The sequence below is a fragment of the Stenella coeruleoalba genome, assembly GCF_951394435.1.
Source record: "Stenella coeruleoalba genome assembly, chromosome: 14".
In the NCBI taxonomy this organism is placed as follows: domain Eukaryota; kingdom Metazoa; phylum Chordata; class Mammalia; order Artiodactyla; family Delphinidae; genus Stenella; species Stenella coeruleoalba.
This window is the reverse complement of record NC_137160.1, coordinates 71,949,329-71,963,854: the sequence shown is the minus strand read 5'-3', so window position 1 is coordinate 71,963,854 and position 14,526 is coordinate 71,949,329. Positions and strand designations below refer to the sequence as shown.

General features: G+C 45.6%; 1 protein-coding gene across 4 annotated transcripts in view; it reads left to right on the top strand.

The window, feature by feature from the left end:
- The window catches only part of SVOP (SV2 related protein), an 83,553-nt gene that overhangs the window by 22,005 nt on the left and 47,022 nt on the right, over positions 1 to 14,526 (top strand). For all 4 annotated transcript variants that reach the window (XM_079943585.1, XM_079943584.1, XM_079943586.1 and 1 more), the window contains 4 exons: positions 1,163 to 1,248; positions 2,691 to 2,789; positions 7,200 to 7,271; positions 13,167 to 13,291. In XM_079943585.1, coding sequence (XP_079799711.1) covers positions 1,163 to 1,248; positions 2,691 to 2,789; positions 7,200 to 7,271; positions 13,167 to 13,291 — 382 coding nt within the window. The remainder of the gene's footprint in view (positions 1 to 1,162; positions 1,249 to 2,690; positions 2,790 to 7,199; positions 7,272 to 13,166; positions 13,292 to 14,526) is intronic.

The window sequence follows — 14,526 nt, the reverse complement described above, 5'->3', positions numbered from 1 at the left end:
ACCCTGCTGGTGTGATAAACACCAGCTCATACTTCTAGAGAAAATTATGATTGCTATAAGGGGCCCATGATTGAAATTCTAATAAGATGACAACTCCCAGCAGAGGCTGATGAGATCCTCAGAGGCCCCACAGGAAGGCCACCCAGCATGCTCCTTTAGTATTTTTATTTTTTAGTTAACTTTTTATTTTGGACTTTTTTTTTTTTTTGGCCTTGCTGTGCAGCATGCGAACCTTAGTTCCCCGACCAGGGATTGAACCTGTGCCCCCTGCATTGGGAGCGCAGAGTCTTAACCACTGGACTGTCAGGGAAGTCCCTGGATTATTTTAAATTTACAGAAAATTTGCAAAGATAGCACAGAGAGTTCTCGTATACTCTTTTTGTCTTTCTCAAAATCTTTTTTGTCTGTTTGTTAGTTTTTCATATACTCTTCATGCAGCTTCCCCTAAAGTTAACATCTTACTTAACCATGGCACACTTGTCAAAACTAAGAAATTAACACCGGTGCAATACTGTCCAGGAAACTCTAGACTTCATTCAGATTTCACCAGTTTTCCCAGCAGTGCTGTTACAGGAACCAATCCAGCACACCACATTGCATTTAGTCTTTTCGTCTTTCTCAAAACACTTATGAGCTTCTAAATTATATCCTTATTTTTTTCTGAGTATACAAATAATATGTGTTTATTTAGGAAGCATTCAGACATGATCGAAATGTACAAAAAAGTGAATGCTGACAGATAACCCTGTCGACAGTCTGTGGACACTTGCTTCCCGTGGTCCATCTTGCTTTGTTTTCTTAAAATTAGCAATATATACATCTTTCTATATCTGCCCATTTTTAAACAGATGGGTTGTATTTCATAATGTAGATATATAAACATTTAAATATAATATATAAAATAATTTAACCAATTCCCTGTTGATAGACATTCTGGGTGGTCCAGTTTTTCCTTTTGTAGAAACAGTGTTGCATTGGACTTCGCAGCAAGATAGACCTTCATGCTTGCTGGAAGGCTTTTCTAGGATAAGTTCTAGAAGCAGCAGGCACTGCCTTTAAAGAGCTTGGCCAGGGACACCCCCGCCCCCACCTAGGCCCCACACACTAGGACAACTGCGAGATGCACTGACTCCTTCCTCCACCTCCCCCTTCTCCTTCCCAGATACTTTCATGGTGGAAGATGCGGTGGAAGCCATTGGTTTTGGAAAATTTCAATGGAAGCTCTCTGTTCTCACCGGCTTGGCTTGGGCAAGTATCTCTGGGGACAGTGACCTCCCCTTCAGTTTCCAAGGAACACCTGTGCTGCTCAACTGGCTTTCCATGGTCTACATGGAAGGACACAGCTCCTTCCACATAGAGCCTTTGCTTGAATCAGCAGAGTTTGGGTTGAGTGACCCTGGGTGATAATGAAGGTCTGGGGGTTGGGGGCTGCGGAGGTTAGGTGTGGTTGACAGTTGCCCTCAAGGAGAAGTTGAAGCTTCTGGTTAATTAAGTGGCTCTCAACCCTTTGAGGCTCAGGGCTTCTATAAGATTCTGATGTCATCTGTGAGGCTCACCCTAGAAAAACATGCACAGATCAAAATGTGCCTTTGTTTTAAGGGGCTCATGAGCCCTCGTCAAACTCCCTTAATCTACCTAAAGCAAATAATGCATCTGGACCGTTAATACAATTGAAATTGATTTTTGTGACTAGTGCAAGACTGAGATTTAACTACATAGTTTTCCAAACAGTCATCAATTTCCCCACATCATTTTTCCCACTAATTTGCAGAGCCGCCTTTATCATCCACCACATTCCCACGGCTACATGGGTTTGCTTCTTGACTCTCATTTCTGTGCCATTGCTCTTGTCTGTTTAATCCAGTAAAGGTACCACTATATTTAATTACCAGGGCTTCCCAGTATGTTTTAATAATATTAAAAGGTCACTCATTAACAATACTGACAATTCTACATGAATGATGACCAAAGAGAAACTAGTTTTTAATTGAGCTATAAGAGAAAAAAGTCATTGTCTCTCTACCTCTATAAAAATGTTTTTCTGATTTTCGAAATATGGTATCTTACCACTTCATTCGGGGAGTGCCCCTAAGTTTTTCCAAACATGGGAGAACACACACACACAAAGAATGTTGAATGTCTAGTTGTCAATTCCTGCATGGCACCACACTGTTTTAACTACTAGAGCTTTCAGTGTTTTTTGTTTTTGTTTTTGTTTTTTTTAACATCTTTATTGGGGTATAATTGCTTTACAATGGTGTGTTAGTTTCTGCTTTATAACAAAGTGAATCAGTTATACATATACATATGTTCCCATATCTCTTCCCTCTTGCATCTCCTTCCCTCCCACCCTCCCTATCCCACCCTTCCAGACGGTGCTTTGTTTCAGTGTGTTTTTAAAATTTAATTTAGCTATTGTATTTTTGACCGCTCTGCAGCGGCATGCAGGATCTTACTTCCCCGCCCTGGTCAAACCCGTGTCCCCTGCATTGGGAGGGTGGAGTCTTAACCACTGGACCTCCAGGGAAGTCCCAACTTTCAGTGTGTTTTGATGTGTGATAGGGCACTCAGCAGAAGGTAGAAGAGGGATTTTTGTACACACTCGCTTGGGGTCGTGGACTTGGTGAAGGGCCAGCCGTCCCCGGCCCGGGCAGCATCCTGGCCTCATGATGTTTGCTTGCTCCCTGCAGATGGCCGACGCCATGGAGATGATGATCCTGAGCATCCTTGCGCCGCAGCTGCACTGCGAGTGGCGGCTGCCCAGCTGGCAGGTGGCGTTGCTGACCTCGGTAGGCAGCCCAGCAGCCCTTTCCTGTTGTGCACATTTCTGGTCCCCCCGGGGGGGAGGGGTGGTTTCTGTAGGATGTCCCCCTCCTCCTTCTGCTGCCAAGGACTCAACAGAAAAGACTTAAACCCTGAATGGAAACACCATTACCTCAGATTCCTCCTCCCTTCTCCATCTCACATATCCTGGCAGCTTTGCAGCCAACTCTAACCTCTCCTGGGGGTTCCAGCTACCTGGGGGCCCCAGATATCCTGCTCAATTGCCAGGAAGCTGGAACACGCCTGATCGTATCACTTAAACCTTATAAGCCTCACTCTTCCAAAAAGGAGATGCCAGTTCCTCCCACATGAGGGTGACTTGAGGATTGGAAACAACATAGTACATGTTCAATAAATTGTAGGAGCTGCTGCTCCCTGGAACTAAGGCTTGGAGGAGCATGAGTCAGACGCTTAATTTTTGTCAGAGATAGTTCAACGGCAATCTTCTAAAAGGGAGGGGAATGGCCAGGCTGGATAAGAGGATAAAAATAATGATACCCACAAAAGCTAATGTTTATCGAGCATTTACAGTGCAAATGACTTTATATACACTGTATACAATATATGTGCAATATACATTGTGCTTTTTAATCCTCACAGTGCTATGAGGTAGGTACTATTATGAGCTGAGGAAGATGAGTGCAGAGAGGTTAAGTCACTCACAAAAGGTCACACAGCCTAGCTAGTGGCAGAGTCATTGCTGACTAGGAATGCCTCCCAGAATGCTGTTTTTCTACGGACAACTGTTCTAGAATGGCCTGAGTGCCTTTGGCCTTTGGCGACAAGGCAATAAGGAACTTCATAAGCGCATACATCTGGATTTTTGTGGTTTAGTTACCTTGAGATGTGTGACCTTGAATGAGACACTTTCGGCTCTATTGCATCATCTGCAAAATAGGGGTGATAACGCCTGTTTGACTTCGGATGGTCAACAAAATCCCTAGAGTGCCTAGCCCATGGTAGAGGTCGGGTAGATGATACTTCTTTCTTATATTCCTCGTTCTCACTAATACCTCCTAAGGAATAATCACAGGTCTGTGTTTTTGTGATGCGAGGCCTTTTTGATCCCTTGTCAGTGGTTCCTAACAGCCACCATTTATCAACGAGCACTTACATGCCAGCATCTGTGCTAGGGGTTTTCCATGCTTTACCTCTTTAACCCTCTCAACCTATGAAAGAGGTGCTGTTATTACTCCTCCCATTTCTACAGATGAGGACACTAAGTCTCAGACAGGTGCGATGACTTGCCCAAACTCACACAGCCTATCAGAGGCAGAGGCAGGATTGAAATCAAGGCCAGGCAGACTCAGAGCCCCTGCCCCCAGCTTACTGCCCTGGATCACTTTCCTATGGTATCAGGTTTGGACTCATGGACTAGTAAAGCAGTGAAGTTCCATGGCCAAGTTTTCTTCAGAAAAGTTAGGGCACTGCAGGAGCTGCTTCAGCTGCATAAAGTACATAAGAAGGATAAGACTGACCATCGTTGCTGTCACAGGCAATACTGTGTGAGATTACTGTAATTACTGTGATATATAACCAGTACTCTGCGGTGCCTAGGTCTCCCCTGGGAGAGTGAGAATGGGGGAAAACGGGTGTTTACAGGGATGCTTGACTCTTTCGGGATGTAAGGATATCATTTAGCATGTGACTAAGGCCACACTTTACCCCAAGACAGTAATCATCAAACACTTTTGCTCTCGCTAATCTAGAAAAGAATTGTGTAAAAACTATGCAGCCCCCAGGAGTCTCACAAGTTTTTAAATTGACGTTAAAACTTTAAAATTATAGTTGCAGCTTATATAATTTCTGGAGTATTGAAATATTAAAAGTTCAAATTAAATTTTCATATCACTCTTTTCATTTTTTATTTTTTTAAAATTTATTTATTTATTTATCTATTTATTTATTTTTGGCTGCGTCAGGTCTCTGTTGCTGTGCGTGGGCTTCTTCTAGTTGCGGCGAGCGGGGGCTGCTCATTGTTGTGGTGTGTGGGCTTCTCATTGCGGTGGCTTCTCTTGTTGCGGAGCATGGCTCTAGGCGCACGGGTTTCAGTAGTTGTGGCTCACGGGCTCTAGAGCGCAAGCTCGGTAGCGCACGAGCTTAGCTGTTTGGCGTCATGTGGGATCTTCCCAGACCAGGGCTCAAACCCATGTCCCCTGCACTGGCAGGCAGATTCTTAACCACTGCGCCACCAGGGGAGTCCCATATCACTCTTTTTAATGTGTCCAATGGAATTGAAATATTTATCTGCTACCCACCATCACCTGTGTAAAAATAACATGAATGAGCTCTTCAGAAGAATTTGGAAATTTTGCATTGTCTTGTTTTCTTCTTGAACTGGTATTTTCATTCCATTTCTCCATATAAGTTTATCTTAATGTAATGTTTTATTATGCTTGAAAGTACTTCATTTGTCACCCTCTCATAGTTTTTGTGACATTTTAAGTTATTGTTTTTAATTTTCTGAGACCATAAGGCTCTGAGTATTAACATTTTTCTCCTGCAGTAAGTTATCATGATAATTTTTAGTAATAAGCAACAGATCAAAACAAGATAGAATTAATTTTGATAAATAATTGCTAAACATAAGTCACCTTATCAGGAACACACCTCTTCATGAGGGCTACGGAGTGTTTCCCAATTATGTCATGCATTCTTGAATCATTACTTATTGCTAAAATGAGACAGGGTTCAGCCACTAGGCTACTCCTACTTTTCATATTTATTGAACGGATATGAATATGAAAGGCTTTGTTCACATATAAAGACTTTGGGGGGAGGAAACTGAAGGAGTTTTGTAATAACTCAATAAACTAATGCCACTTGATGTTTTTCAACAACTTCCAAGTTTCATGCTGAAGAGCACACAGCAGTCGTTTATGAAAAATTATTTTTAGTGATCTAATTTGCTGACAGCTTGATTAGGCTCTCCTGCAATTTGGTTAAAAATAATAAAATGGGGCTTCCCTGGTGGCGCAGTGGTTGAGAGTCCGCCTGCCAATGCAGGGGACGCGGGTTCGTGCCCCGGTCCGGGAGGATCCCACATGCCGCGGAGCGGCTGGGCCCGTGAGCCATGGCTGCTGAGCCTGCGCGTCCGGAGCCTGTGCTCCGCAGCGGGAGAGGCCACAGCAGTGAGAGGCCAGCGTACCGCAAAAAATAAATAAATAAATAAAATTAAAAAAAATAATAATAAAATGGAATTGGAATCAAGATGACTTGCGAAAGGATTTGTAACTGTGTCATTGGTGTCCTTCTGGAGGCATCCTGGAGGGTTTAACCTCAAAGCAATGTGCTGTGAGGTGCATTGGGAGGATGCGGTAGGGAGAAGTGGGGGAGGGGTGGTTGAGAAAGGGAGGAGGGAACTGGTGAGACCCCTAACCTGTTCTCAGGAAAGAATCTGTATGGAAGTTGAGGACCTGGAAATGAATTCCTTTAAAACTATCCGAATCTGCTTCTCCCTTGGAACACCTCTGTGTAGCCGGTTTGGAGCCCTCTGCTCTAGGCCATGCCTGGAGGAATGCTTTTGGGTTCAGACCACACTAAGCAGTGCCATTCCCGTCTCTGGGCCTCGGTGGCCTTATATGTAAACTGGGGATAATAACAGTAGCCACTCCTTAGGGCTGCTGTGAGAATTAGGTAAGACATATGTAAAAAGCATTCAGTGTGGTGTCTGACACTTGGTGAGTGCTCTGGAAAGGATAGAACAGTGAAGAGAGCTCTAGTCGGCCTGTTTGGGTTTAAGACCTGTCTCTACCCTCTCCTCCCTGGGATAAGAGCAGGTTTCTTGAAACTTCTAAACCCCAAGCTACCCATCTATAAAATGGGTATGAGCATTTATAACTCATCTGCTCTGATCAAGGGTTAACAACGGAACAAGGACTTTGCCCAGCACACAGTGAGCACTCCATGGTTGCTGTCTCTTGCTAATAGCTTACAACTCCCATCCTCACCTCCTGTCTCCTGTTTTCATATCCTCCAAACTCTACCTTGCAACCTTTAACATTTTTTTAGCCATAAGACATTTCTTGGGTTTGGTGAGAAATTGGTAAAATACTAGCTCTGCAGCCATGCAGCCTGATTCCAGCCCAGGCTGCATCACTTACACTTGTGTGACCCAGGCCATGTGACCTCCCCTCTCTGAGTCTCTGTTTCCTCATCTGTGAAATGGGGATAATAATAGCACCCGCCCCATAGGATTGTTGTGAGGCTTAAACAGTAACATGAAGCATGTAGACTAGTATTTGCATCTCAACACGTTCTCAGTAAAGTTTGCTTCATTCTTATTACAGGAGTGTGATGTCACACTTTCAATTTGGTGTTCCTTTTCTCCACGTCTCCATGTCATTATCTAACAGAAACTGTCTTTGCCCACACAGGTGGTCTTTGTCGGCATGATGTCCAGTTCTACCCTCTGGGGAAACATCTCAGACCAGTATGGCAGGAAAACAGTAAGGCAACTTCTCCTAAGCTCGTGTCCTCTGGGTTATCTTTGTGATGGCATTGACAAAGTAGCAAAACTTATGCTGACTGAGCATTTGGTGGGGGTCTAATTAATTCAGGGATACACTGAAGGGCAAAGAGAAGATGTTGCTCTGAGGCTGTGGACTCTTGAAATCACATATCCCTAGTGGGACCCAAGGATGTGCATTTCAGAACGTAGAAGATGCTGGAGGTGCCCACCCCCATCCCCTTGGCGCTCAATCTGTCTGTGCCACAGTTTCCTCATCTGTCAATGGTATAATAATAGTCTTCCCCATAGGGCTGTTACGGGGAGTAAATGACCCTTGTGACAGAAAGCTTTTGACACAGAGGAAATGTTTCTTCAATTTCCATTATCCTTCCTATTTGCCAAGCTCACGGTGCCAATACATGGCAAGGCCAGTGTTAAAATGCAGGTGCATCTGGCTCCAGAGTTCACATCCATCACCTTGACCTTGGCTGCTGGGAGACATCACTGAACGATTCCCTGGAATTCAGTTGATTAGTTGAACATTCATCCACCCCAAATAGATGAAGCCTGGAGGGGGCTGCCTGCAGAGGGTTCCTCCAGATCTCCTGAGCAGCTTGCTAAATACCACACCCAACATAAAGCTGGCGTGACCGGAGAGAGAGCGAGAAAGCGCCGCCAGATTGAAGAGCCTCCTTCTCCCCAGCATGGAATTCTGGCCCAACCTCGTGGAGGATGGATCCGGCTCTAATTATAAAGCTTCCCCAGAACTCCTCCAGGACCAGCAGGCGAGCCAGACAGCTGGCGAGTCTTGGCAAGCTCGGAGAACCTCCTCTTAGCTCCCTGATCTTCCTTGGCTCAGCTGGGAGGTTTCTGTGAGGGTGTCTGCTGCGTGACTTTGCAGGAGGATCACATGTGGGGTTAGGACTCGGTGGAACGCTTCTTTTTTTTTTTTTGCGGTACGCGGGCCTCTCACCGTTGTGGCCTCTTCCGTTGCAGAGCACAGGTTCCAGACGCACAGGCTCAGCGGCCATGGCTCACGGGCCCAGCTGCTCCGCGGCATGTAGGATCTTCCTGGACCGGGGCACGAACCCGTGTTCCCTGCATCGGCAGGCGGACTCTCAACCACTGCGCCACCAGGGAAGCCCCGAGAATGCTTTGATTCCTACAGAAGTTTATACAGCCTGGGGGCTTGTGGCAGCCGCAGAAAGGAAGGGCGACTGGGGGTGTGTGGCCTTGCGCAGATGGAGATAAACGCATCCAGGTTCATAACGTAGCGCCCCCTGTCGAGCGAGGTAACCTTGAGACAGCTGCTTTACCTCTCTGAGCCTGTTTTCCCATCGGCAAAATAGGGTTGACAACAGTAGGAGCTCAAAGGATTGCTGGGAGGATTAAATAAGAAAATGTAGGGCTTCCCTGGTGGCGCAGTGGTTGAGAGTCCGCCTGCCGATGCAGGGGACGCGGGTTCATGCCCCGGTCCGGGAAGATCCCACATGCCACGGAGCGGCTGGGCCTGTGGGCCACGGCCGCTGAGCCTGTGCTTCCAGAGCCTGTGCTCCGCAGCGGGAGAGGCCACAATGGTGAGAGGCCCGCGTACCGAAAAAAAAAAAAAGAAAATGTATATAATACACTTAGAACAGTATTTACAGATGCATGGTTAGCCCGTGATTAATGGTAACTACTTTTGGTTGGGACTCGAAAAAAAAAGATTTAGAATGTGATCAGGTCATCCTCTAGTTCAAAGGCTACAGGACCACGTTATCTCTAAGGAGGAAAAGGAGGTGGCTGGCAGGCACTGGGCCTCTCTTTTCAATATTTTGAAGATCCTCGGGTTTCCTTGCCTGTGACTATTTTCCTTGTGCTTGAGAAAGATTGGAGAGTACCAGGAGACTTGAGCCAGACAGTCCTGCAGGAGACTGAGCAATGCTCATGGCGATGAGATCAGCATGCTCCTCTGGGGTTGCAGGCCTGGCATCCAAGTGGCAGCAAGATGAAAGCCTTTCCAGGCTCCAGGTGGCAAACAGGTGGGCCATGAGCCAAATGTGGCCCCCAGATGTGTATGATTTATCCCATGCAATGCTTTATGGGATTTTGAATCAGTTGCCTCCGTTTCAAACATCACATATTTTTGCATAAAAGTAAAAAGAGGTGTGGGTTTTTGGAAAGCTGCGTTATCCGGCAGCTTGGGATCCACACTCTGTGATGGTAGCTTTCGTCTGGAGCTGAGGCTGGCAAGGCAGGGCAAGTTCTCTTTCATTCACCCAGGCTCACCTGTCCTCGCTGCATTTACACCTGCATCATGTGTGTATGTTCTCTGCCAGGGGTAATGGGGAGCCGTCAAAGATCCTGGAGGAGGGGAGTGGTTCATTCAAGTACAGCTTCGGGCATTAGACATCCTGGCTCCAGTTTTGACTCTGCTGATCCTGAACAAATCACTCAGCTCCGTCGGCCCTCAACATGCTGATTCATAAAGTGGTCATGAAAATAACGTCTTTCCACAGGCCACTGTGAGGATCCAGTGTAATGATGGGGCTGCGATTTAAGAAATGCAAATGAAAGTTCCATGAAGTCAGAGACTCTGGCTGTCATGTGGCCTGCCCTAGCCCAGGACAAAGCCAAGTGCTTAGCAAGCAGTAGGCTGTCAATGTGTGCAGAGTGAATGGGTGAATGAATGAATAATGTATATTAGGACCTCAACTGCCAGGCACACAACAGGTGCTCAATACATGTATAGTGAACAAATGAGTGAATGAATGAATGATACATTTCAGTACCTCTAGTGCTGGGCACACAGCAGGTGTTCGATACCTGTGTATTGAATAAAATATATCAGTATCTCTAAGTGTCTGGTATACTGCAGTCACTCAATACATGCTGATTGTTGAATGAATAACTGAATCAGCAAATTAATGAATGTATAATATCTATCCATCTATCTCTAGAGCCTGGTATACAGAGGATGCTTAATAAATATGGAAGGAAGAAAGGAAGGGAGGGAGGGAGGAAGGGAGGGAGGGGTAACAATCTAAAAGGCAGAACAGATGTTAGGTAGAATGACAACTGTAGGTCATGAGAAACCCAAAGGACATTTCTGCAGAGTCCCCAAGCAGTGCTTAGATGGGGCTTGTTGGCACTGCCGGTGCTTTTGCAATAGCTATAACAGTACTTCCAAATGGTTGCTGAGTCCTCATTTTCTGGGCAGCTGGAAAGCCCTGGCATAGACGGGCAAATGCAGAGCCAGCTGTACCCTGCTATGACCTGACAGGACAGATCAGCCTGCTTGTCTTTGCTGCCTGGTATCGGGGCACCCGGTGACCTCACTGGGATAGCACAGTTGCCGGGCAGCCCCGTGAGAGAGGCTTGGCTGCCATGTGCCAGTCTGGGTGCCCTCCTCTCTCCCCTCTCCTCTTCTCCTGCTGTTTTCCTTCTGTTCTTTTATTTTCTCTGCTGCTAATGATGTCTTGTTACTGATTCAAGACTTGTTGGGTTCCAAGAAAGAAAATCCCTATTAAGTTAGCTTAAGCCAAAAGAAAGGAACCAAGTATATGTGTGGCAGGTACCAATATCATAGCCCTGGGTTTAGGGGAACAGAAAGGTTGCTTTATTATTTATTAGTTATTATTGTTATTCACTATTACAATAGATCCAGGTTTTCCTGGGCTTGAATAATTCCTGCTCCACCTGTTCTCTTATATACTTAATATCTCTCTTTATATCAACATTTTTTAAAATCCTCAAATGCATGTTTTTTGAAAAGGAAACTTGATAGAGAGTCTTAAATGGGAAATCAATAGCAACTGCACTAAATAGGAAGTATCTGCAAAAATAAATACAAAGAAAACAATGTTATAAAATTCTAGCTGGGGGACTTCCCTGGTGGCGCAGTGGTTAAGAATCTGCCTGCCAATGCAGGGGACACGGGTTCAAGCTCTGGTCCGGGAAGATCCCACATGCCGTAGAACAGCTAAGCCCATGAGCCACAACTACTGAAGCCTGCGCGAATAGAGCCCTTGCTCCGCACAAGAGAAGCCACCGCAGCGAGAAGCCCGCGCACCACAGCGAAGAGTAGCCCCCGCTCGCCGCAACTGGAGAAAGCCGGCGGGCAGCAACGGAGACCCAATGTAGCCAAAAATAAATAAATAAATTTAGAAAAGAAAGGCAGACCAGCACCACATGGATACTTCCTCTTGGGCGTAATCAGACAAGTGAAGGTTCAAATGAAAAGGAGATCGCCTGCTTGCAAGGTGATGCAAAGTTATTTAAAACATTCTCTCTTCCACCTAAAATTGTTTTCCAAAAGACCTGAAATCATCTGATAGACCTCCACATTCCCTCTCTAGTCCCTTTTAATTCATTTTCATTTTATAGCTAAAATTAGTATGTCTCACGCTTTCTCCCTGAAGCATGGGGGTATGGGGAGCTGGCAGAAGGGTGAGCTCAACCCTACAGATATAGGAAGAGTGCTGCCGAGGGAGGTCTGCTCAGACCTCATGTGGCGGGTCTAAAATTCATGTTAAATTTGCATTCTACTCCATAGTACATTTGGTGTTGGTTGTGTTATAAAAACTCTATTTTCAATTACATTCACCCTTCATTTTTTCTCAGTCTCTAAGGGTCATTGACACTCCAGGAATACGTACCAGGTTTGTCCTGCAGTACTGTGTTCCTAGGTGGTTTTCAACCCCATCAAATACAATGTCTTCTTGTTTTTGGCTGCACCACGCGACTTGCGGGATCTTGGTTCCCTGACCAGGGATCGAACGTGGGGCATGGCAGTGAAAGCACTGGGTCCTAACCACTGGACTGCCAGGGAATTCCCTACAGTGTCCCCTTTATTTAAAAAAATTATAAAATTTTTAATAGTGCCCCTAATAATCCAGAAATAATTTCAAAGATAAAATAACCTAGCTGCTTACACAGTTTTAAAAAAGAAGTCAGGGACTTCCCTGGTGGTCCAGTCGTTGGGACTTCATGCTTGCACTGCCAGAGGCCGGGGTTCAATCCTTGGCCAGAGAACTAAGATCCCACAAGCCTCGTGGTGCGGCCAAAAGAAATTAAATTAAAAAATAAAAATAATAAAAAAGTCAGTTATAATGCTCTAACTATGACACAAGGGAGAACATTTTTAAAGGAGGTAATTAATAAATTTACTTTCAGTATGCAAATATTCACACACAACTCTGCCTAGATCCTAAAAGGAAGTAGTTACTATTTGCCCCAATTATAAATAAGTTTGGATTTAATGGAATCTTGTCAATGCTTTTTCTTTATATCTGACGTTTTGAAATAAGATTCAGATCAATCTATTCATAGATACACATAGAAGCCCCATAAATGCAGACAGATGCCGAAGTGTTCCCTCAGTCACTCAACTATCACACGCAGCGTTGCCATTGGCAACACGGTTTTCGGAAATGATGAACCATTTTGTAAAATTCTGGATAAAACAAAGTGTATCCTCCTTTGATTTACCTAGAAGTTGCATTCCTGAAAAATTACGCGACCCACCTTCCAAAATCCTGTTTATATGTAAACTAGAGTGAAGATCTAGGCGCTGATAACCATACACAGTTTTCAACTGCACGATGGTCGGGTGGGAAGTTTGATTCGAGCTGGTGCGGGACACAGGATAAGTCTTTATTAGGTCTCACGCGCTGTGAGACATCTAACATCTCTGGGATGTATCTGTTAAATGCCGATCATTGGGACAACCAAGAATGACCCACAGTTTTCCCCCACACCCCCTCAGGGTGGGTGCCACCCATGCAGAGAACCCCAAGCATCCCCTTGGCTGTGTGGCTCACCCTTTACCATGACCCTATTGGTGACTTTGAACATGTGCAGGGGACATGTGACCTGGAGATGCTGAGAAGCCCTGTGTCTTCCTTCTCCGCAGGGGCTGAAGATCAGTGTGCTCTGGACCCTGTACTATGGCATCCTCAGTGCTTTCGCGCCCGTGTACAGCTGGATCCTGGTGCTCCGGGGCCTGGTGGGCTTCGGGATCGGAGGGGTCCCCCAGTCGTAAGTAAAGACCCAGCTCTGGCCACCCAGCCAGGCAGCCAGCCAACTATGTTCATGGCCTCAGAGGGGTGCAAAGATGGTACATACGCTAGGGCTTCTGGTATCCAGGGGCTCTGGATGGAGCCAGAGAATGGTGTCATTGTCAGTATTATAATGATTACCAACAGCAAAAGCAACACGGTAGCTGGAAGGTCGTAGATGTGAAATGATAATAAAGATAATAGAGCTAGCATTGATTGGACGTTTCTCTTTGACACAGCACAGCAGCCCCAGAAGATGTTGCGGGGGCGTGTTGAATTAGTGCAGTCTCCACTTTACAGCTGAGAAAACTGAGTCTCAGCGGGTGAAATCATTTGCCCAAGTCACACAGGCTGCAGGTGGAACTAAGAACCTGAGTCTGTCCGCCTGTAACATCTGTGCCCTTAACTACACTGCGTGCTGCCTCTTACCCTCTTCTAACCTAACCAGGAGGCAGGGGATGGTGCTAATTACCTGTAAGTTATGTGTTATTTTGTTGTTGCTGTTGTTAAGATGCTGAGAGTAGTCGGACTTGTAGGAAGAGGTCACTGTCTCCTGGGAGACTGGGGAATCCTGAAGCAGAGGTTGGCAGGTGGTGGCAGGTGGACCGAATCTGACCTGATTACTGGGTCTCTAAATAAAGTTTTATTGGAACACAGCCGCACCATACATTTATGTATTATCTACGCCTGTTTTCATGCTACAGCAACAGAGTTGAGTTGTCTCAGTAGAGACTGTATGGCCTGCAAACCTGACATATTTACTATTCAGCCCTTCATAGAAAGAGTGTGTTTAGGAATTCTCTGGCGGCCCAGTGGTTAGGACTCTGCGCTTTCACTGCCGAGGGCCTGGGTTCCATCCCTAGTTGGGGAACTAAGATCCTGAAAGCGGCAGTGTGGCAAAAAAAAAAAAAAAAAAAAGTGTGTTGACCCCACTCTCAAGGATGATGATTAATAGCCAATATTTGGTGTTTATTAAGGAGCAGGTGCTGTTCTAAACAATTTGCCCAGATTGTCTCATTTAATCCCCCAAATTTCCCTATGAGGTAGATTCCATTATTAACCCCATTTTACAGATAAAGAAGCTGAGGCACAGAGAGGTAAAGTAACTTGCCCCAGGTGACACAGCTACAAGAGGCAGAGTTGGAATCTGAACCCACTCCCTCTAACTGCAGAGCCTGGGCTCTAACCATTGCATTTTACTGCCTTGCTATGAAG